General features: G+C 35.7%; 4 protein-coding genes and 1 long non-coding RNA gene across 6 annotated transcripts; 1 reads left to right on the forward strand and 4 right to left on the reverse strand.

The window, feature by feature from the left end:
• Positions 1-1,443: 1,443 nt before the first annotated feature.
• LOC144628133 (uncharacterized) lies at positions 1,444-6,940 on the forward strand. 2 transcript variants are annotated; one of them, XR_013566210.1, is made up of 4 exons: positions 1,444-2,383; positions 3,476-3,503; positions 4,610-4,676; positions 6,478-6,940. It is a non-coding gene; the product is annotated as an uncharacterized LOC144628133 (long non-coding RNA). The 2 variants fall into 2 exon arrangements; XR_013566209.1 differs by having other exon boundaries at positions 1,449-2,383.
• A 1,392-nt stretch (positions 6,941-8,332) lies between these two features.
• LOC144628454 (adenosine receptor A3-like) lies at positions 8,333-9,922 on the reverse strand. Its single transcript, XM_078486549.1, has one exon. The coding sequence runs from the start codon at positions 9,873-9,875 to the stop codon at positions 8,934-8,936; it is 942 nt and encodes a 313-aa protein (XP_078342675.1). The 5' UTR covers positions 9,876-9,922; the 3' UTR covers positions 8,333-8,933.
• Positions 9,923-13,792: 3,870 nt separating this feature from the next.
• On the reverse strand, positions 13,793-14,455 carry LOC144667310 (5-hydroxytryptamine receptor 1D-like). Its single transcript, XM_078528701.1, has one exon. The coding sequence runs from the start codon at positions 14,453-14,455 to the stop codon at positions 13,793-13,795; it is 663 nt and encodes a 220-aa protein (XP_078384827.1).
• Positions 14,456-17,888: 3,433 nt separating this feature from the next.
• Positions 17,889-18,797, reverse strand: LOC144667311 (adenosine receptor A2a-like). Its single transcript, XM_078528702.1, has one exon. It carries the CDS (start codon positions 18,795-18,797, stop codon positions 17,889-17,891), a length of 909 nt encoding a protein of 302 aa, XP_078384828.1.
• Positions 18,798-20,433: 1,636 nt separating this feature from the next.
• LOC144667312 (adenosine receptor A2a-like) lies at positions 20,434-21,348 on the reverse strand. Its single transcript, XM_078528703.1, has one exon. It carries the CDS (start codon positions 21,346-21,348, stop codon positions 20,434-20,436), a length of 915 nt encoding a protein of 304 aa, XP_078384829.1.
• Between the last annotated feature and the right edge of the window lie 2,605 nt (positions 21,349-23,953).

Raw genomic sequence — 23,953 nt, forward strand, 5'->3', positions numbered from 1 at the left:
TGTTTTGTCCACCTGCTTCTCATTCACAGTAGAAAACAGAAATAAAATTTCTTTAATGAGTTTTGTCACGAACGGCGGATGTTTATCGTCTGTAATCCTTATCAATCTTCTTAAGTCGTAATCACGCTTCCATGCTTATTTTTGGTTTGTCATCATTTCTTTGTTATTTTTCTGCCTTAAGTACAATGTATTTTAATAATGATAGATTTCTAGGTTTCCTTCAAATTTGAACGCAATTTCGAGCATCAAAAGTTATTTCAGTTGTCAAAGCATTGCCCTTCACTGGCGATCTTGGAATAGAAATTTAACGGCAGAAAGTTTTTTCCTCGAAAATATAACTTAATTTTAATTATATTTTTTATCGAAATCAGTATCTGGATTTGGCTCCACGTTTCCATTTAAAAATGTTGAATGCTTTTTAATTTTCACTGCTGACAAAATGTGGAACGGAATAAATTCAATATGAAAAACGCCTCAGGGATTGGATCGATATTGAAGTCAGTGGCCGTTTGTCGATACTAAGATGCGACTTTCTGTTAACCATTTGAAAATTAAAGTCGTAATTGTTATTTATTTACGATGTCTCTAAGATCTCCCAAGGAATAAATTACTGATAATAAGGTGTTCAAACTGTAGGGTATTGTTTTAATTACTGATTTGGAATGGTAAGCCAAACAAATTATGTTTAAAATATTTTCGAGTCATTCTTTTGCGGGGGTTTGATTAAATTTCATTTTATGTTAAAAACTTTCAAAACTGCTAAACGCGCCAAAGAGGTAATCCTTGGAAAAAAAAGTAATTAATTAACTTTTGCATCCAACACAAATGTCAATTGTAATGAGGGAGTTTAATATTCTGTTTTCCTTTGTATGACCTTCAGAATTTCACACAAGGTTCTTTCTTGACTCATTGCATATGGTAATTGGCTATCAGTGGTCTTAACTTTCTTTCTTGTTCCCGCCAAGGTCACGATAAAATGTTGTGCATTTATTAAATCTTTGTTTGCACAACGTTTCAGGCAAAACCAAGGAAACCACACTGTCAAGTCGTGTAAAGCTTGCTAAAATGAAGGCAGAATCCATTTAATAAGGGTATCACGTTTTCTGTTGAAAAACATTTGACTGAAAGCTGTTTATAAACTTTCCGGCCTTTAATGTTCTTCAACGTCAACTTAATTGTTTTCTACCTCAAGTTGATGCATATGACTAGTTTAAGAGCTTCTTAAATAGTTATATTAAAGGATAACGAGATATACAGCTTTTGCCCAAGCCGATAGGAAATATCATTTATCACGTTTTTTGTTGAAAAACATTTGATTGAAAGCTGTTCATAAACTATCCTTAAATGTTCATCAACGTCAAAATTACACTGTTAATTCAAAAGATCTGTTTTAGCCCCAAAGTGCCGATTTAGCCCCAATAGGCCAGGAGCTAATTTGGCCCCTCTGAGGGCTATTTTGAAAATTTGGCGCAAAATGGCCCCTGCGAAAACCAATTCGTCCCCATATAAAACCAATTTAGCCTTCACTGTAAAGCGATTCAGCCCTCAAGTCCATTACAGCCCTAGTCATCAGAGTTGTTTTGACCCTAAATATTAGAGTCACTTCCCTTACAAATCTGAGCTGCCCCAGTTAAAGGGTCAATTTGGCACTGGTCCGGTACTGATTTAGACCTTATCTTTTGGGTCGTTTTGAGTATTTTAATTATGGACAGAAAAAGTCGAATTTTCACATGCTAAGTAGCTGTGGATATCGCAATCTTTTAACAATACATTGTATTGCAGTGAAAATTGAGAAAAAAGGCATTTTGTTTGCATCATGTTTTTGTGATATCCCCGCGCAATAATGCGCAATTTAAAATTTAAGATACAAGTCCAGTTCCAGTCGACTTATAATGTGTATGGATGTCAGGGATGTACTCATGATTTTTGAATCGATCCCCTTTAATCCTTTGAATATGATTGTATCGAAAAATGTTTTGTTTTTTCATGATTTTCTGTTGTTTGATAGATGCCGTTGTTACGATTTTTTTCTCTTTGCGCACGTTGCGTGCCTTTTTTGCGCTGGCCGAGAGGCTCTGGACCGAATATGCGCTATGTAAGTTCTTCCCGGCGTCCCTTTCGGTACTTTTGGCGCTTGATTCTGAACTCGCAACGGTTTCGAAGGTCGCTTCTCATCACTGGAGTTAATTTTTATGCACGAAATAGACCGTTTTCATCTCGTAAAGCGCAGTTCTAAGAGCCGAGAAGCTGTATGGAGCCTTCTTGCATCGGATCTCAGATTTTTACGCCTGTGTCGACCGTTCTTGTTGACCAAGCGAAGGTAATCTCGATTGTGTCCATGTGCTGCCTGATTCTAGTGATTCCTAGATTGTCGACTGTGAAGGTGAGAATTCCTCAAGTTTTGAGATGCTAAATGATATAGTATGAAGAAACATCCTCGTTAATGTACATGTTAAACGTGGGAAAATGGTTGATCGTTTCTGGGCTGAAATGAACTTTACACGTTTCACTAACTAATAATGTGCCAGGGTCACTAGGAAGAACAGTTTTACTGATTATGTGCCCTGTGTGAATAATAAACCCTAAGACTAATCGATTATAAAGCAGTAATCGTATGATCTACATTGAATATGTCTGTTATTGTTTGCTAAGACATTGCATTGGCTGATACTATAATTATTTGGCAGACTTTTTCGTTTGGTGCAATGCTGCTTTATGGTGTGATTTAGGTTTATGCCAGGGTGGTGTTTAGCTTTATATGCTAAGGTATCCTATCCTGTTAGGTATTGTTAAATCACACTGTTTAGTGCCATGCACCTTGACTATTATGATGACAATAATTTTTATCCTGAGCCCTTTACCTTTGGTGCAGTGCTGCTTTACATGTTCGGTGTGATTAAGGTTTATGTCAGGTTGGTGTTTAGCTTTATGCTAAGGTGTCCTACTATAAGGCATTGATAAATCACACTGAACTGCACTACACTGCACAGTAGCTGTGTGTAAAGGCCATAACACATGTACATGTATTTCTCCAAGGAAATAATAATAAAAAGGTTCTTATTGCGCATTTAAAATTCTCGATGCCCTTACAATTGCATATGATTAAAAGGATAAAATACAGAAATTCAGTACTAAGATAAAGAGTAAAAAAAGAATCTAACTAAAACATGCAAGGTCCATTTATATGTGCAGTGCAGCTTGATTTACAGAACATGTTTAACAAAAAAGGATCGTCTTTGTATTATAATGTTTCATTGATTTATTTGTGATAATATCTTGAGCACTAACCATTTAAAAATTTTGTTCCATATGGTTTATACAGAGTGAGACAAAATTAAACAGCTTTAGACAAAAACCTAGATTTGCCATTATTATTGTCTAAATTGATTTTCTCCATTTTTTTGTATATTGAAATGTCTTGGCAGTTGAGTGGAACATGATAAAATTGCTAATACCTTTATGTTGTTATTTTCAGATGGAAATTAATGTTGGGATGTCCAAAGGTACGTCAAATCCCAGATTTTATCAACTACACTGTATTTTAAAACTAGCTGCCTGGTTCCTTTTATTATATTTTTTAGGTTTAATTCTGCACAAAATAGTAATTGTCATATAGTTCAATTCTCATTTTTTTTAAAATTTAAATTGCTCAGAATTAAAAATGATTAGGTTATTGGGATTCACAACTACTGCTGTAGTTTCTCAATAACAGCTTTTTGTCAACAATTTTTCTGAGCCCCTTTTTGTTTGGAATGGTGATAATTGATATAGTACAGTGTATTCTACCTTGTTAGGCATTGACAAATCACAAGGTTGGCCGCAATATGTCATCATGCACTAGCTTGCCTATTAATACCAAGTTCTTCAAAATCTAATTCAGCATTGATTAATCAGTACATTTACTGTAGATGCAGAGTCCTAATTCTTCACACATTGGCTTTATGCAAAAGCCCAAAGGGTTACCGTACTTGGTATTTGAATAACAGCCATTTGCATATTATTCCTTTTTGTGACCTAAAGAAAATGTTATTTCTGGCATATGAATGAATGAAGTACTGTAGTCATAAATTAATATTCTAAAGGCACAATTGAGAGGTTCACAGGTTTTATGGGATGTATATACATTGTAGGTTTTTGGCCAGGAATTTGGTAGGTCATTGTAGGTCAGTCAGTCCTTGTAAAAACTTGCCTTTCTTTTTTCTTTAATGTGTTTTTGTGTTTTCTTTTTTGTGTGTTTTCTTTAAAGTGTTTTCTTTTTTCTTTAAAGTGTTTTTGAATAGCTTATTTAAGCATGTTTACATGACAGATAAAATCGGTCTGGACCTGACCACATTTGCAGAGAAACAGTCAACTTTACACAGGGCCATAGGTGCCTATTGTGATGCTAATAATTATTTATTAATAATATTTGTATTGAAATTCACTGTGGCGTACAGTGCAGTTGCATTACAAAGTTTCATCCCATCAAGTCTGAAAAATGGATTTACATGTACAACATGTGCTGGTAGTTCAATGATGTTTATTCTAATGTCTACAGTTGTAATTAAAATTAATTGTTTTGTTAGCCAAAACATGTCTAAGTCATTTATTGAATTTTTTTTTCATACAGTGTAGAACCATACAGTACCTTGATGCAAGGAAAGCTACTGTTAGTGAAGAAGACACAAATCCTACAGGTAAGTGAAGAGGAAGGATAGCCAGAGTAGTCAGTACAGTCTACTCCCACCTTATGGGCATCTTGCTATTATGGAAATCCTGTTGTTACAGATACATTGTACATGTAGGAGTTGAAGTCCCAGAGAATGAAAACTGCAACGACCCCTGCTAAGCCTATTGCAGAATTTTTGTCATTGCAGGGACCAAACTTTAGTCCACAAGGTGTCCATTATAGTGGAAGTTGACTGTACAGTGTAGTACCTTACACATAAAATGTGTGACAACTTAAAACTGTTTAGCTAACAATAATATTATTTTCAATAAAAGCTCATTTTGTAAATCTGCAGTGTACAGGTTTTTAATTTTTTTTAATTTTTGATACAATGCATCTGCTAAAGGTCTCCGCACATGTGAGGACAAGACACAGGGACATGTTTCAGCAATATGTAGCAGCGGCAAATAGCAGGGACCTGTTGTGGGGACATGTAGGCAGTAGCAGCAACAAAATAAAATGTGTACACACAGGTAACTGTAGCGGGGACATACTTCAGGGACATGTCACAGTGACACGTTCCCTCATGTGTGCTGAAAGCTTTTGGCATGTGCAACACAAATTCCTGCAACATGTTGTATGAAGTTTAACAAGTTGAATTCCGTGCAACATGTCCCAGGGACAAAACAGCTGCAAAGTACATGTATGTGTTGTCCATGCCAAAAATTATCAGCACACACGAGGGGGCCTGTCTCTGGAACATGTCCCGCTACATTTCCTTGCGTGTGTGCACAATGTGATTTTGTTGCTGCTACATGTCCCCGCTTCACGTCCCCTCAGTGTGAACAATACATTATTATGTCGCTGCTACATGTCGCTGCAACTTGTTCCTGCGACATGTCCCCATGTGTGCAGAGACCTTAAAACTAATGTATTGCCAGTTTTCTGGTACTGGTAATCCCTCTTGCATTTTTTTTTTTCTGTGGTTAGCTTTTACTCAGGTTTGCTTGCAGTTACATGAAGCTTCCACTCTGGTTTGCTCGCAGTTATATTTATTTGCTTTTTGGGGCAATACTATATATAGAAATTCACTGTACATAATTTGCTGTAGTGTAAAAATACTTAAATATCGTAACAACAGGGACTTCTACATGTACACACTGTTCAGAGACTAAGTTCTGGCATATTTGACTACCGTAAATGATCTAATAAACGCCCTCTCTCAAATAAATGCCTCGTATCTAATAAACGCTCCCCCTAAGGTATAAAGTTTGTATTAGACGCCTCTCTCTAATAAACGCCCCGTGTCTAATAGATGCCCCCTCCAAAGATCGCCTCAGAAACCAAGGTAACGCTCCATAGAGTAAAATCACGCAATTTATTTAGGTTTTTGCTTGATTCGAACATCGAAGAGGCCCACGAGACCAACATGGTTGACCCCGATGTCGGTGAAAACATCGATATCGAATATGAACGGCATCTCCAAGCTTTGTATTAGCGCAGAATAGATAAGACTCCTACTCACAAACTCTGTTTTCTGTTTTACTCCGCGCCGGCAAACTTCGTGTCTTATTTGTTTTGTAGACGTTGTTTCAGTTAATTTGAAATAAACGTCTCATATCTATTTAACGCCCCCTGTAGGACACCTAAAATTTAATAGACGCCCCGGGCGTTTATTAGATCATTTACGGTATATTAAATTTTTGTTTAGTAAGTTTATCTTGTTATTACATGTACTACATGTAAGCGGTTTACATTTAGTTTAATTTGGTCAATTGTATATAGTAAGGGGACTTATCTTTTGTTTTGTTTGTTGTTGTTTTTTACAGAGAGCTGCTTCAATTGATGATGTTCTTGCCATTTTTGTGCAACCACAAATTGTTGCCATTGGAAGTTTTGACTTGGACAAATTCTTTCTTGTGTGCAAAGGAGTGGTATACAGCATTTTAAACCAGAGCATTGTGTGATTCAAGCCAAAGCAAATAAAAACAATATTGCATTTTACAAAGAAACATGTAGTATGCTTGCAGTGAGTAAAGCCTTTCAACAGCTCTAGTATCATGTAATAAAAAGTACAAAGCTGCAATGATTGTGTGCAAGTAAAATACCACAATGACTCCTATCTTGAAGACCTGTGCTTAGTACATGAGTGGTCACTACAATTTATAGACAGGAAAATAAAACCTTTAGGACTGATTTGGTCACAAAAAGTGTGCTATTTTTGTCCCTAGCTATTAGTTGGAATTGGCTCCTGTAAGAGTTACTATGGTGACTTTAGTGGTCATTATGACAGCCATTTCAGCATGCACATTCATAACCATCGACTATGATAGCAAGTACCATTGCAGCTACTGCTGGTGCTGATTCAGATCTGACGGTAAGATGTGTTCAAGCTAAGCATGAGCCAAAACTACTACAAAATGAGTGTCATTTTAACTGCTTTCTGTGGGTTAGAAACGGCTCCTATGAGGGCTATTTAAGAATAGCAGTATTCGTTTCGGCCCCTAAGTTAGGGCCAATTCAGATCTTTTAAAGTCCAAAATAGCACCACAGTTTTCCAAAATGGCCCTTCTTTTGGGTCATTTAAACTCCGCAAAAAGGGCCGCTTCAGCCCTTTGTAATTGGTCCAAAAAAGCTCTGTTATAAAAGGGCTAAAAGAGCCCTAAAAAAGGTACCGTATTTTACTCACCGTTTCGGCCCTATTTTTGGGGCCGAAACAGATCTTTTGAATTAACAGTGTAATTGTTTTCTACCTCAAGTTGTTGCATATGACTAGTTTAAAAGCTTCTTAAATAGTAATATTAATTAAAGGAAAACGAGATATACAGCTTTTGCCCAAACCGGTAGGAAATATCATTTATCTATTTTGAGCCTGTTTCGCAACCTTCTCTTTTTGGCAAAAATTTAGGAAATAAAAAAAATGGAAAAGGAAAATTAAATGCACCTTTTTTTACATCACACCTTAGTAATAAGTTAAGACGGATAATACGGATGCAGCGCCATCACTCTAAGAGAATAAAGCTTTCACAATAAAGCTTTGATAGTATATAATTCGTGCAAAACTGTTTCCCTTGAGGTCAGCAAGATTTATTACGATGTGGAATTGACGTCATGATCCGCCAAATAAGATTTCTTAATTTCTCACTTTTTAGAACCACCAAAACAGTAGTCAAAAAAGTAGTAAAAAAGGCTAAAATGATCTAAAATATGTTAAAGTAACCACAAGAAGGGTAAAATTTGCATTACAAACAGGAAAATGCCAAACTCTGAGAGATAAAAACAGCGCCTGTCGAAAACATGGCTTCAAGGTAACATCAAGTTCCGAATTGTTGTCAGATAGGGTTCAGATTAAGCAACGGAACTTTCCGGTATTTTTTAGTCGCTAGATGTAATATCAGGACCTTTTAAACACGCAATACTTAATCTAGAAAACGGCACGTCCCAATTTTTTTCTCACTGCTTATGGGTCCAACTAAATTTTCAGTCACACAAAAACGTTAAAAAGAACCTGGGTGATACGTTAACTAAATATTTTTCGATCCCGAGCTATAAAGGACTTCTACGACATATAATTTTTAAATTGAAGACGGGAGTCGTCTTCGTTTTAAGGAATTAGATTTCATCCAAGTAGATTACGCACAGACTCGTCTTTTGTTTCTTTTGTATTATGATTTTGCTGCCAACTTCACTTAATTTATCAACACATTTATGACGGACGATTTCACATAGAAAAGATTAATTAATTACGTGCAGGTTACATAATGTAAATAATCTGATAAACCAGATTTAATTTGTTGCTTACTGTATATTGCCGTAATAGGCCTTCAGAAACCACGACATGTCCATGAAAACATAAAACATAAGTAAAAAACGAAATGAAATGTCCTTCTTTGTTTCATATAAGATTTTTTTTTGGAATATCAGATCATTCTTTAAATAAAACGTAATTTTGTTTTAAAATATTCTTAAGATGGAAGTACGACAGTTAATTCACGAAATTATTAAAGAAAAGTCAGGAATGAAGTCTTGTAAATGCACTTTGAAAATCGCTGACCCAAGAGCTATTACTGTACTACTTGACCCCTACATACATAATATGTGTGTATTTCGATGTAAGATTACCTGCTAACTCTCTATATATACCTGTTTGCAATTTTTGTAATAAAGTTTAATAATAAAGTGAACTGGATTTTGACTAAATCTGTTTAAACTGTGTTTGCTAACACTAGAAAATACCTCAGATTTTGTTACAATGATATGCTTGGAATTTTTCCCAAAAACTATGTCAACTGCTACTAAAGAAACTACATGGGTGTGTTACCATATCCCTCACTGCTTGTCTTACACCGTTTATCTTCCAACAGTAAAGAATCGGGTTAAGAGATGAGTTTAATAATACAAGAGTTATTGTAAGTCTAACTGCAAGATTAAACGATGGTAAATATCCACCAGCAAGCGCTATAGCGACAACGACGCCATAAGGAAGATAGCAAGCTACGAGTGCAAACTGGACGTACAATGCTGTGGAAACTGTCCTTCTGTATCGTGCTATATTCAGAGGATTCGTTCTCCCTTGGTTGGATTGTCCTTGTTGAACAATGTCTTGCACTGCATAGTGTTGGCGAAGTGTTACATAAATCTTTAAATAACAGAACGCCGAGATTGCTAGAGAAGAATAAATTACCACAGAAATTACCCTTGAAATTAGAAAGTAATGCCAAAACCTCCTTAAACTGTTGGTGGAAATGTTAAAAATCCAAATGAAAATCACCACAAAGCGTGTTCGTCTCAAAGTCACTGTTTGTCTGTATCTTAATCCTAAACGAAGAGCAAGAAGTCTGTCCACGCTTATTGCCGTTAGCGTAAGCAAGGATACTCCGCTAAAACTTGAACCAGCGATTTCGTTGATGCTTACAACAGCGAAACAAAGATGTGGTTGTTCATATGTTGTAGAGATTAGCTGAATGACAAATACAGGTTGTGCCAAAACTCCTACACAAAGATCCGTGACTGCTAGGCACTGGAACATGAGCTTTGACGGCGGATGAAGGGAAGACGACTTTCGAAGAGCAGCAAGGATCAGAGCGTTTCCTAGAGTTGCTGTAATGGCGAGAATAATGTTAATTGCTGCTAGTGAGTGTATAAAGTGATTTCCATATTGGGACGGTGTGCAAGCTAATGCTTGTATTATTTCATAGATTTCATCCTTGGTGAAGTTAGTCGACATTGTCACTGAGAGTAGAAAAACTTTTAAGGTGACCCAAACTTACGCTTTGCTTATTAACCAGATATTTGCTTCATCGACTTTGCTTTGTCTTCTTTTTGTTCCGAACGTGATAAGAAAAAGATAATTATGCTAAATATTTGTGAGTTTCCTATTTATACAGCTGTCTTTATGAGTGATATGACGTTTAATTGTGAAATACGTAATCAGTACTCTCTACTCAAACAGACTATTAGTTTTTTCATAGCATTTTAACAACGAGTATATATCATGAATAAGGCCGAAAACGATAATTTAATGTAAAATAGAGTTCGCGGACAACTTTCTTTCTCACTCAATAGCAATTAAAATTGGAATTCAATTCGCATGTTAAGTAGGCAATTATTTTAAATCCGGTTTTGGTTGATCTTATTTTGTGATTTGTACTGAAAATATAATCTGAATTTTGAAAGGTTATTTTTTTCAACTGTTATCACGCCAAAAAAATTCTTTCAAACTTATAATAGTTTATTTTTTTGTCGATCTGTGCGATTGAGCCGCCAGTTCCAACTGAACTTAAAAACTGTTGAACCATTCTTTAATTTTCGATAGATTTGCCTGACGGGATAATTTGGGAAAAAAGGCTTATTGCACGCGATGTTGAAATAGAGATAGGTCAAAACAAATGTAAATTTTTACCCTTCCTAAAAGATATAACACCTTTGGCCTAACAAAAGATCATCTTAGGAGTCTTAATCCATCAGAGTGTTTCTCATATTTCCTAATGGCCTTTTAGGGAAGTCTTTATGTTAAGTTAATTTTCGTTTTTTCCTCCGAAAGAAAATGTCAACAATAGCTGTTCACCACGACGCAAATAAAGATTTTAATATTTCATCTGGTTACCTTGACGTGAGTTTTACTTTGAATACATGTTTCGCCGCACGACTGAATTCTCTAAGCTTGTTTTCACACAGCGTCATCAAAACTCTTAATTTAAACTTATGGATCCTGACAGGCTGTTGCTTTGGAATATTCTCGACATCAGTTTCACTAGTTTATTGGAAGAGTTTTGCTTTAGCAGAGTGTTTTGAAATTTGAGATAGCCTTATGCGAAGTGATCTGAAAAGTTACAGAAACCTATATTTTTGCAATTAAAATACTTTCAGTTATGCTTATTCCGAGTTAAAAATTATAACTAAAATTTCCCAACACAATGTTTCATGTCAATGGTGGCAAATTACTGTCTTATTATTGGGGCGGACCCATACTAAGTTCTGCAATTTTCCAACCATTTTGTTTTTTCCACTTAAACTGGGCCACTTGAAACAAAATTAACCAAATAAAACGTTAATGTCCAATTCCCTCTATGGCGCGCCTGCAGAGAATCATGGTAATTGTATTCATCGTTGCTAAGTTCGATGCTAAGTCTCGCGCATGGTTTGATAAATAAGCTACCATGATTCCCTGCAGGCGCACGCCATGGAGGGATTCGGACATTAAGAAAAAAGTATAGTGACTTTTTCCATAAAACGAACCAATATCGTTAAAGAATACAAACAATAGTTCTGAAATAAAATTTGAAAACCCAACGTAGTTGAGGAGGATGCGGACCTCTTGAGAAACTTTGTAACGTTTTGATTGGTTGGCTTCGATCTTAACTTTTGTGCAGTTTTCGACTGTTCTGCTTTTACAATCGAAATTTTTTTCGAGTAAAAAAAATAATTATGATACTTTAGCGCCAAGGATGAGATCTATAGCGGGTATACAGTGTAGTGGAGTCGAAAGTGTACAAATTCAAAATCAGTAAAACAGACTTTCCATCTCCAAATTTGAAGAAGTGTAACTTCAAAACGATTAAAGCTATAATAATCAAACGTAGAGACTTTTCCTAAAACTATTCTCAAAATTTTGACGCTAGTTTCATGTTTAATCATAAGTAGTTCTATGTTTTGTTATGACATTTGTATTAATTTTACACTTAACTTAGAAACATTTTATCATATTGGACGTACCGGATATTTAATACCAATTTGAGTTTAATGCAAAATTCCAAGAAGGCAAATTTTTAATTTGTAATCATATCTCTGTTATTTTATTATTTTTCTTAATAAGGGACTTGCTACTAACTTTTATTTCAAGGATATTTAATCAAATGTAATATAAAGTTTAAAAAAATCAAAAATGGCGAACTCAAGATGGCGGCTCTTTCAATATTAACGACGTCATAATGACGTCAGTATTGTTATTGTTGGTTTTGACAACAAAAGATTAATATTTTTTAGACACAAGAATCTTATGATACAAGAGCCCGTTAAAGGGTTGTGGATATTCATTCAATCATAATGGAAATATCGGTGAATACTAGTTCAGCCAAATAAAATCATAAATGACGTCATATTACGTAAAAATGGCACCAAAGCATCTAGAGTTGTAAGAATTACTGTCTTCATCATCTTATGTAAATTTGGTGACCATAGAATCAACTCTTTTAAAGTTACAGAGAGAAGAAAGCTTCAGAAGCCCTCCGGGCCCAGAATGATAAAAAGTCGCGGATTGGATTGGATTAATTACTTCTTTGACCATTGTACACATCCCGGGGGTACTCCATATAGTGGTCTATACAGGGAGGCTCCGCCCAAAAGGGGTTCCATTTTCAGGTTGCAGGTATATAGAGGATATTACATGTGGGGAAAAATTTATCTTCGAGTATCAAATCGATATCTCACGAGTGAGGTGAGAGTGGATATTGAACACGAGAAGATATCCATATCTCCAAAATATTTTTTTATTATATAATTACTAATTACGATTTTTTGACGATTTTCCGAAGATTTCCGACCATTTTTAATCGAAATTTTCAAAATGTTGTCCGAAGGTGTACGATGTTCCGAACATTCCGACTACCGATCGAAATTGCAGAGGAAGATCCGACGATGTTCGACTTAATATCGATTTTTTGCAGCGTTGCAGGAGAAATGTTCCGAATGATATCTTAGTGTAAATGTTATTTTCACTGTGAAGATATGATTTTTTCGTGCGAAAGATTTCCTGGTATTTCACTGATGTTTATATAATAAATAAAAAGGTGATGTATTCACAAGTTGGAGTATAGAAAAGGATAGGGAAGACTGACAGTTAACTATTTTAAAAAACTTCTCAGAATATCTCGAACAGACCCGTCGGACGTATCTCGAACAGTATCCCTACTGAAGGTATGTCACGGCTGTGTCATTTTCACTCGAAGGTATATGACAAGGTTAACTTACTTTTAGTATCAGTATCAATAATGGTTAAAAAAAAGGTAATGGTTTGGACTTCGAAGCGAAGTCTATCCGTATAAAATGTTTTTGAGTAACTCACCCCCCGGCCGGTGGTACACATTAGAAAAAAATCAAGTTCAATTCAAGGCAATCTGCTACTTTATATATAGCAGCTTACAATGAATTTCTTTAAATAGTTCGAGGGAATTAACTGGATTTTTACAGAAAAACTGTTTTAACTTTGCTTAAATACTGGAAAATACATTAAAAAGAGTTTTGCTATGACCCACATGCAATGAAATGACTTCACCTGTTTAACATTTCTCAAATAACATAACCTAGACTCTTTAAAATGCATAATGCTACGAAATATATTTTCGGTATTTTTTGAATTCAAAATGATGTCAGCTACAATTACAGTAAATACAACACTGTCTTATTGTGTCCTTCACTGCTTGTCTTACACCTCTGATCTTCCAACAGTAAAGAATCGGGTTCAAAGATGAGTTAAAGAATACAAAAGTTATTGTTAGTCTAACTGCAAAGTTAAACGATGGAGAGTAGCCACTGGCGTGCGCCATAGCGACAACTACAGCATAAGGAAGATAACAAGCTACGAGTGCTAACTGGACGTACAGCGCTGTGGATACTGTTTTTCTATATCGTGCTATGTTAAGAGGATTATTCCCTGAGGTCTGGTGGGCTTTGCTTGACAATACCTTGCATTGCATTGTGATGACGACGAAGTGCCAGATAGATCTTTAAGTAAGAGAAAGCTGATATTGCCAGAGAAGAATAAATTAACACAGAAACCACATTGGAAATTAAAACGTGCTTCCAAAACCGCCTCATGCTACAAATGGCAATGTTTAGAACCCAGAACAAAATCAGTAATAAACGAGTTCGCCTCAAAGTTATTGTTTGTTTGTAACGTAATCCCAAAAGCAAAGCAAGAAGTCTGTCCACGCTTATTGCAGTTAAAGTGAACAGAGACACTCCGCTGAAACTCCCACCAGCGACTTCGTTGATGCTCACAACAGTATAACAAAGTTGTACTCTTTTTTGTGTTATGGACATCAGCTGAATGACAAATACAGGTTGTGCTAAAACACCAACGCATAGATCCGTGACTGCTAGGCACTGGAACATGAGCTTTGACGGCGGATGAAGTGAAGACTCCTTTCGAAGAGCAGCAAGGATAAGAGCATTTCCTATAGTTGAAGTAATGGCAAAAAGAATATTTACAGCTGTTAGTGTGTGAATAAAGTTATTTCCGTACAGGGACGATGTACAAGCTACTGCTTGTATTGCTTCGTAGATTCCATCCTTGGTAAAGTTCTGCATTGTTCTTGAAAGTATAGAACTTTAGGGTAACCCGGATCGATGTCCTTATAAACAAGATATGTGCTTCATAGGTTTTGCCTCATCGGTTTGTTTACAAAGAGAAAAGGCCAATATTGCAAACGACATGCTTAATATATGTAAGATTAATATCTGTTTACAAAACTGTCACCATGACTGACAATGGTGTTTAATTGAAAAATAGAAAATTGCTCTTTACATAAACATACCATTGAGTTTTTTTTTAACTTTTCACAAACAAGTCTATATAAAATACGGCCAAAATGATAATTAAATGTTAATTTCAGTTTTTTATTTCACAATACGATAGCAATTCGGCCTCGTGACGCAGAAATGGCGAGAAAAACTTTTAAGGCTGCGAGTGAGCATGTAAAGTGATTTCCCTACAGGCACGATGTGAAAGCTTATGCTTAAACTGTTTCGTATATTCTGTCCTTGGTAACGCTCGCCATTGTTGTTGAACGTATAAAACTGTATAGAAACCCAGATCGATGTCCTTATGAACATAATGTTTGCTTCGTCGGTTTTGCCTCGTCATCGTTTTATTTACAAAGAGAAAAGACCTGTATTACAAACGATATGCTTAATATTCATTATTTGTGAGTTATCTGTTTACCCAACCGTCACGTAAATAACAATTGTGTTTAATTAAAAAATACAAAATTACTCCGCTTTATTCAAACAAACAATTTAGTTTGTTTCATAACTTTTCAAAAATAAGTCTATAATTAATAACGCCGAAGATGATCATTAGAGTGTTCGCGGAATTTCCTTTCACAATACGATAGTTTTCTAGAGACGCACTAATGACAAAAAGAACGTTTGGCTGCTTGTGAACGTGTGAAGTGATTTCCCTATAGGCACGATGTACAAGCTATTATGCTTTAGTTATTTCGTAGACTCCATTCTTGGTAAGTTGGCAAAGTTGTTGAAATTATAAAACTTCAGGGTAGTCCAGAACGATTTACTTATTTACCAGATATTTGCTTCATCGTTTTTACCTCGTCATCGTTGTGTTCCGAAAGAGAAAAGATCAACTGTATTGAGTAATTCATATATTTACTCAGCTGCATCGATGATTGACATGACGTTTAATTGAAAATTACGAATGTATTCTATACTTAAAGCTTTTAAAGAATAAGTACATATCATGAATAAGGTCTAAGATAACCATTAAATGTAAAAAAAGGAATCGCCAGCAATTTTCTTTCACAATATGATAGCAACATAAATTAGAGTTTAATTGGCATTTTAATTTTGCAATTTTCTTTAAATATGGTTTGTTGTTTTCTGATTTTTGCTGAAATGTAAGCTTAATGTTTGAAGGTTCTTTATTATTCTGTAAACACGTCAAAAAAAACTAAACCCCAACCTTATTATTGTTTAATTTTGCCTACATGTATTATTGAGTTTAGTTCTAATTGAAAATGAAAATTGTTGAACCTTTTTTTTTTGTTTTTTTCGATAGAGTTGGCCGGAGAGATTAGAAAAAAGGGCTTACTACTCGCAATATTAAAATAGAGATACGTCGAAAGATATGTAATTTTCTAACCATCCTATACAAGACATACACCTCTGACCTAGCAAAACATACGTTTAGGAGTCTTGACCGATTAAACTAATATTCTTAAATGGCTTTTTTGTTATGTTTGTTATGTTAATGTTAAGTCATTTCTTCCGAAAGACAAGGTCCATATTGGCTGTTTTCCACGAAACAATTTTAAGATTTAGATGTTTTTTATATTTCTTCTGTTTCGCTAATTCGAAAATTTTAGTTTCAACTCATGTTTTGCCTTAAGAATTCTCTACAGATCGTTTACACGTGACGTCATCAAAATCCTAAATTAAAAAAAATTGATCTTGTTGTTCCTTTTGTATGCTCTCGACATTCGTGTCACGGGAAAAAGGAAATTTGTCGATTTAAGAATGAAGTGTTCAAAATGACACACCTCAGTGAGACAACAACAAAACTTTATAGCGAGTTAGCATGAAAACCGCTTTACAAAATGTCTCCCTCGTGCCACGAGGCCGAGCTCGTCGCGTGACTAGTTTATCACGTGATAACGGTCACGCTGTCACGTCACACACTTGGTAGAATGTGAAATATGGAGAAAAAAAAAAGAGAATGTTGATGGGCAAAAAGGGAAACATTTGTTTGCCATGGGGAGCTGATTTAGCACAAGCGCTAATATAAAGGGGCGAGCATTCAAACAGTATCAACAACAGGGAGTCAGGATGACAAATGAAGCCAAGTCTCAATCAAATAATGTTAGTCACTGGGTTCCTTGTAATAATTGAGAAACATCCTTGCAAATTGAAGTGGAACAGAGGTTCATAGCAATCTGAGTTTTAATTTTTGCGATGACTTGTCCCAATACGTTTATCTATAGATCTGTTTTTTTTTTTATTTGTTGCTTACCTCTGAAGTGCATTACGTTCGCCGATCCCGTCACGTTTATAAAAGTACTGTATTGCGCGTGAGCCGAACGGCTTCTACCGCATGTTCATCACATTACAGGCTCATGTGGCATGTTAACTCTTAAACTCTTTATTTTCATAGTCATATCTAAATCCTAATTCTACAAGTCTGTTTATAAAACTCTAGAGTGTGAACGTTAAAATGAAAGCAATTGAACGATACTTCCGGTTTTTCTGTTGCAGATGACACTCTTTTCTGTAAATATAAATAAATAAATTTGAAGCTAAAAGTTGCAAAAACCGAAGCCATTCATTCACCTAGTGCTCTTTATCTTATACAAAGTAAATCTAACTTTTCAAATTTGCAGTAAAAACCCTAGTCTAGTTTGTGAAGCCGTGAGGTTCAAATGAAAGCTATTGAGCAGGGTTTTTTTGAATTAAGTGCTGTTTCTTATGTATATGCTATAAAAAATGTATTTATTAAGTCCACTGATGAAACCCAAGCCGGTGTGTGATCATCGATCTATTAAATAAATTGCCACTGTTTGGTGGAGCAGTACATGCATTTGGTATTGTTTTTTTTTACTGTACAAGGTAGCTCAAACCTTGCGTGTGGGTGAAATCCTTGTGTGTGACCATTAAAATGAAAGCTGTTAAGTTGTAATTTCACGCAGTGCTCTATGCTGTGCATATTCGATGGTGAAAGGTTTCATCGGGTAAGAGCAGCAAAAAACCGTACAGCTTAGATTTATGATCACAAAACATTGCCGTTTTACAAAATAAAATCAATTCTGCTTAATCCCGAAAATGTTCCAAAAAACAGAAAAAAACTTGTTACTCCGTCTTAGCTTTTGAACAGGAGCGATTCTTCCAAACGTAATACAAATTTGCTTTTACTATAGCTCACCTAAACTGTTTATTAAAACTTCTTACTTCTGGATTTGTGTCAGATATAATTTAAGACATTTTTGAAGGTTTCTTTTATTTATTTCCGCTTTCAACCCGAACAATTACCCAACTGTCTAATTATGTCCTTTACTGCTTGTTTTACTCCGTTAATTTTCCAACAGTAAAGAATCGGGTTCAGAGATGAGTTTAAGAATACAAGAGTAATTGCCAGTCGAACAGCAAGATTAAGCGAAGTAGAGTGGCGGGCCATAGCGACAACTATAGCATAAGGAAGATAACATGCTATCATTGTTATCTGCACCCACAGTGTTGTGGACACTGACTTTCTGTACCGTGCTATATTTGGAGAATTTCTTCCTCTGTTCGGTTGTCCCTGCATTGCATTGCGATGACAACGGAGTGTCAGATAGATAATAAAGTAAGAAAACGCTGAGATTGCCAGAGAGGAATAAATAAAGACAGAAATCACCCTGGATATGAGAACGTACTTCCAAAACCATCGTAAACTGCAAGTGGCAATGTTAAGAATCCAAATGAAAACCACTATTGCGCGTGTTCGCCCCAAAGTTACTGTTTGTCTGTATCTTAATCCCAAACGAAGAGCAAGAAGTCTATCTACGCTTATTGCCGTTATTGTTAGCAAAGATATTCCCCCTAAACTTGCACCAGCGATTTTGTTGATGGTTTCAACAGTGTAACAGAGTTGTACTCTTTTGTGTGTTATAGACATCAACTGAATGACAAATACAGGTTGTGCCAAAACACCAACACAAAGATCCGTCACTGCTAGGTACTGGAACATCAGTTTTGACGGCGGATGAAGGGAAGACAGCTTTCGAAGAGCAACAAAGATAAAAGCATTTCCCAAAGATGCTGTTACGGCGAGAAGAACGTTAAATGCTGCTAGCGAATGTATAAAGTGATTTCCGTGAAAGGACGACGTGCAAGCTATCGTTTGTAATGTTTCGTAGATTCCATCCTTGGTAAAGTTCGACATTGCTTCGTTATCTTATTGTTCCGAAAGCAAAAAGAACAGTATTGAAAAAGATAATTATGCTTAATATTTATGCGTTATATATTTTTCCAGCTGTCTCGAAGACTGACAGAAAATACGAATTTACTCTTTACTCCAACAGTATTAGGTTTTTGTTCATAGCTTTTTAAAAATATATCTATGGATAATATGGCCGAAATTGATCCTAAAATTGAAGAGTGTTCGAGGGTAATTTTCATTCACGATAATTACGAAAAAAATATATAATTGAAGCTCTAACCGTACGTTAATCATGAATTTTTTATTTGGATTTGTTGTTTTGATTTGTGCTTAAAATGTAAACCGAATGATGAGAGGATTTCTTTATTACGTCAAAAACTTAAAATCCAAATTTATTAGCAATATATTTGTCTCTTGTAATATATTATTGATTTTGTTGGACCATTTTTTTTTTTTCAATTAAATAAAACGGAATAAATTGAAAAAGGATTGCTTTCTGGGCGCAATATTCGGGATGTAGAAAACTTAATAGCGAAAGCCTTAAGGTGTCACCTTAAAGAAAATTTCGTGACCATCATATGAGATAAAACGCTTTTAACAAAAGATCAATTAGGACTTCACCGATCAGAGTTTTTCTAATACATCCTAATTGGTTTTTTTCGCAAAGTCTTTATGCTATTTAATTTTCTTTCCCTCCAAAAGACGAGGTCAACAGTAGTTGTTGGCCACATCGCAAATTTATTTCATCTGTTTACTTTAAGGTGACGTTTTACTTTCGACACGTTTCGCAGCACAAATTCTTTGGAGATCGTTTTCACGCGACTTCCTCAAAATTCTAAATTCAAAACTATTGACCCACAAGTGAATTTCGGCCACCGAGCGAAAGTATTACGTCAGTACGTTTTAATTTAAGCAACGTTAAATTAAGTTTTAGCTTTAATTATCCTTTTTCACAAAGTACCGAAACTGAAATCCCACTCAAAAACTGCATAGGAAATTTAGGAAAGGCCTCAAGGGGACTACGGAAGCAAAGCCTGAATCAAGAAAAAGGTCATACGATAATAAAAGAGCTCTATAAAAGCTAAATTAAAAAAAGAATATGAGTTTTAACAACAGTTTTAAAGCGTCAAGTGTTTTAATATTACCTCCCACGCGCGCCTTCGAGCGGAGCATCCATACCTAAGCGAAATTAGTAAATCGATGAAGCCGAAACATTTTTGGGGCCGCCGCCCCAAAAAGGAGTGAATGGCCGCCGCCCCAGTAGGCCTAGGGACGAGATTTCCCAACGATTTCCCGTGTCGGGAAGGGAAACGCGGAAATTGAAGGAAACTACAAACTGCAAACAGACCGCAGGGCAAGTCAAAATATAGACAGTGAGTGTATTAAACCCAGTGCGTAATTTGGTGTTCACGCAAAAAAAAGAAAAGAACTGTCGCTCTCTGGTCGCATTTTGCGTAACTCTAAAAGGGATGAGGCCCAGGTTGCAAGTTAACCCATTGTCGGCTAGAGTAGCTTAATATTAATCCTATTTCCAGGTTTGAAGTCTGTGGATGATATTTCTCATTTACAGCTAGACAGGTAACTAACTTTGGGTTCTTTGGATGAAGCCCAGTTTGTGAAAATTAAAACGTTTTTATCTTTAACTTCCGAGAACACAATTACACAACTGTCTAATTATGACATTCACTGCTTGTCTTACACTGTTAATCTTCCAACAGTAAAGAATCGGGTTAAGAGATGAGTTTAAGAATACAAAAGTTATAGCTATTCGAGCAGCAAGGTTAAGCGCGGTAGAGTGGCGCGCCATAGCGACAACTATAGCATAAGGAAGGTAGCAAGCTATCAATGCTAACTGAACACATAGTGCTGTGGACACTGTCTTTCTGTATCGTGCTATGTTCAGAGAATTTCCTCCTTTGTTCTCTTGTCCCTGCATTGCATTTTGATGTCGACGAAGTTTCAGATAGATAATTAAGTAAGAGAGTGCTGAGATTGCCAGAGAGGAGTGAATTGAGACAGAAATCACCCTGGAAATTACAACGGGCTTCCAAAACCGTCGCAAACTGCAAGTGGCAATATTAAGAATCCAAATGATGATCACCATTGTGCGTGCTCGTCTCAAAGTCACTGTTTGTCTGTATCTTAATCCCAAAAGCAGAGCAAGAAGTCTGTCCACGCTTATTGCTGTTAGTGTAAGCAAAGACACTCCGCCTAAAGTTGCACCGGTTATTTTGTTAATGCTTTCGACAGTGTGACAAAGCTGTACTCTTTTGTGTGTTAAAGACATCAACTGAATGACAAATAGCGGTTGAGCCAAAACACCAACACATAGATCCGTCACTGCTAGGCACTGGAACATCAGTTTTGACGGCGGATAAAGGGACGACTCCATTCGAAGAGCAGCAAGGATCAGAGTGTTTCCTAGAGTTGCTGTAATGGCAAGAAGAACCTTTAAAGCTGCAAGTGAGTATATAAAGTGTTTCCCATGAAGAGACGATGTGCAAGCTACCGCTTGTAACGATTCGTAGATTCCATTCTTAGTAAAGTTTGACATCGCCTCGTTATCTTTGAGCTTCGAAGAGAAAAGACCAGTATTGAAAACATAATGTTCTTAAAATTTATGAGTTAGCTATTTGTACAGCCGTTTCGTTGACTGACACGGAGTTTAATTAAAAAATACAAATATTACTCTTTACTCGAACAAATTGTTAAGGTTTTTATTATAGCTTTTCACAAAATAATCTACATGTAATAAGGTCAAAAATTGATCATTAATCACAGCCAATTTTATAATTTTCTTTCATAATATGATATCAATTATAATTAATGCTCTGGTTCGTGTGAAATTGTGGCATTTTCCCATATCTGGAATTTTCTTGTTTTGATTTGTGCATAAAATATAAACTGTATTGATAGAAGGACTTTTCATTTTTTTCCGTATTCACGTCCAAGCCTTAACCCTTTGACCCCCACATTTTCCTCAAAAAACGCGTTTTTTTAGCCGCTAAACTGAAATTTTGGTGCTATGGTCTGGAATTTACCTCAACTTTGCTAAAGAAGCACTTTTTCACACTTCAGCAACATTTTCATAAAGATTCTGTGTAAAAATGTAGAATATTTTACTTTGGTGCATGCGCATAAGCCGAAATTTGGACTTTTTTTTTTTTTTTTTTTTTTTTGCTGAACCGTTCCAAATTGTTTTTTTTGCCCCTTTGCTTCCTTTTTTTCTCGCTTTCTTATTCTCGTTACCTTCTACTCTTCATATCCTATCTTTTGGCCAAAAAAGTTTTGACATTATCAATGGAAAACCCTGAAAAGGGGACCTTGACCAATTACAGGTGTACTGGCCTCTTTAACAACGATTTTGCACCAAAAATGGATTTTGTTTTTCTTTGATTAGCTCTGTCAGAATGCAACTGATATTCAAAATGAACAGTCCTGTAGAAAGGTCGATTCAAGCTCTATCAGATTCTTATCACGAAATTCCACTGACGTGCTAATTAATGACGTCACAAGTGAATCAATGACTGCACCTCCAAATAGCGCCTGAATGCGCGTTTAGGAGTGAAAGGGTTAATTTAATCTAAACTTATTAGCGATATATTTGGTGATGTGTGTCACCACTGACTTTGGTTCCAAATTTAATTTTTGTGGGACCATTTTTGGACGACTGGAAAAAAGTGAATAAATTGAAAAGAAGATGGCTTTCAAGCTGTAAAAAGAATCGAAAAGAAATAAATGGCAAAAGACGTGACCTAAAAGGCAATTTTCTGGCTATCCCATAAGTAAAACGCCTCCTAACAAAAGATCAATATAGGAGTCTTCACCGATGAGAGATTTTTAATAAATCATAACTGCTTCTTTTGTAAAGTCTTTATAGTTTTTCCTCCGAAAGAGGAAGGTCAGCATTACCTGTTGGCCACGTCACAAACTTATTATTCTGTTTACCTTAACTTAAGATTTCACATATGTTTCGCAACACGAATTTTTTGTAGATCGTTTTCACTTCGCGCGGCATCATCAAAATTCTAAAATCAAAACTAGATCTTGCAGCTGATCAATATAGATGATAAATCTGTCAAACTGCAATGTGAGGATTTGTCAAAAAAGTCAATTTTAATTTGGCGTATGGAATAAATCTTGCTTGTGTGTAAAACTCGCCTCACACATGAACAAAAAACAGAAGTATTTCTAATGTCAACTAAAAAAGTTAAACCCGACACAATTTTCGCTTATTAAATAAGCCCATAAAAAACCGCCATTTTTAATGCGCAAGCTTCGCGTGAAATAAGAATGCACACAATTCAATACTGGGGAATAACCTTGATTTAGGAAATGCACAATTTCAATGGTTTATAATTTAAACGATGCAAGTGCCTAAGAAATCTGACAAATGACGTATCCGTTTAATATCAACTTATTTGAAAGAGAGAATCCAAGAAAAGTTTAGGCCTTAAAATTTTTGTCAATATTTGCTACCGACTAACAGTCAATCACAACCAAAATGACGTCTGACACTTGATTATTTTAATAAGCGTATAATAACGCTTTAGCTTTAGGTCATTCCACCGCACTGAGATTCTTGTCAAACTTTGTCTATTGGCTGTCTATCTTGTAGAAAATTACATTTTGAAATAACACGGGGTTCCCCCCACTTGCTCAGGAGCAATAACACCTTGTTCTTTATAGCTAATTCGAGAAAGGTTGTCGGGAAAAAACACAAAAGTGCACGCGACAAGACCGAAAGGTGGTCTGGGTATTCACTTAAATTTTGCATATTGGCCTAGAAAAAATGTACAAGTTTGTATTTTTGCACGTGAAGATTTTGTTTTTCCTCTCAGGAGGCCTTTTTCTGTAGCTTTCCTTTTCTGTCGCATGCCTTTGAGTTTTGAAAATTCTTCTAAAATTCAGCGTGGCTAAAAGTTCCTTGTTTCCACATGTCTAAAGAGAAAAAAAAACAGGAAAATTCGCGTTTGTCATGTTGCAATCTTATTAGTATTAGTATTTTACTTCTACCCAAACTACCTTTCGGTCTTGTCGCGTGCACTCTTGTGCTTTTTCCGACCTTTCTCGAATTAGCTGTTTACAAAATAATTCAGTTATTATTATAATCACGGGGGCTTAGTTAAATCGCGTTTCTGACGATTGCTTGTTATTCT

This window comes from Oculina patagonica, chromosome 10, assembly GCF_052425735.1.
Source record: "Oculina patagonica isolate OP01 chromosome 10, crgOcupat, whole genome shotgun sequence".
Lineage (NCBI taxonomy): Eukaryota > Metazoa > Cnidaria > Anthozoa > Scleractinia > Oculinidae > Oculina > Oculina patagonica.

Bases quoted from the DNA above. Each gene is read 5' to 3' on its own strand.
- LOC144628454 (XM_078486549.1), bottom strand. From the start codon at position 9,875: ATGTCGACTAACTTCACCAAGGATGAAATCTATGAAATAATACAAGCA.
- LOC144667310 (XM_078528701.1), bottom strand. From the start codon at position 14,455: ATGCAGAACTTTACCAAGGATGGAATCTACGAAGCAATACAAGCAGTA.
- LOC144667311 (XM_078528702.1), bottom strand. From the start codon at position 18,797: ATGTCGAACTTTACCAAGGATGGAATCTACGAAACATTACAAACGATA.
- LOC144667312 (XM_078528703.1), bottom strand. From the start codon at position 21,348: ATGTCAAACTTTACTAAGAATGGAATCTACGAATCGTTACAAGCGGTA.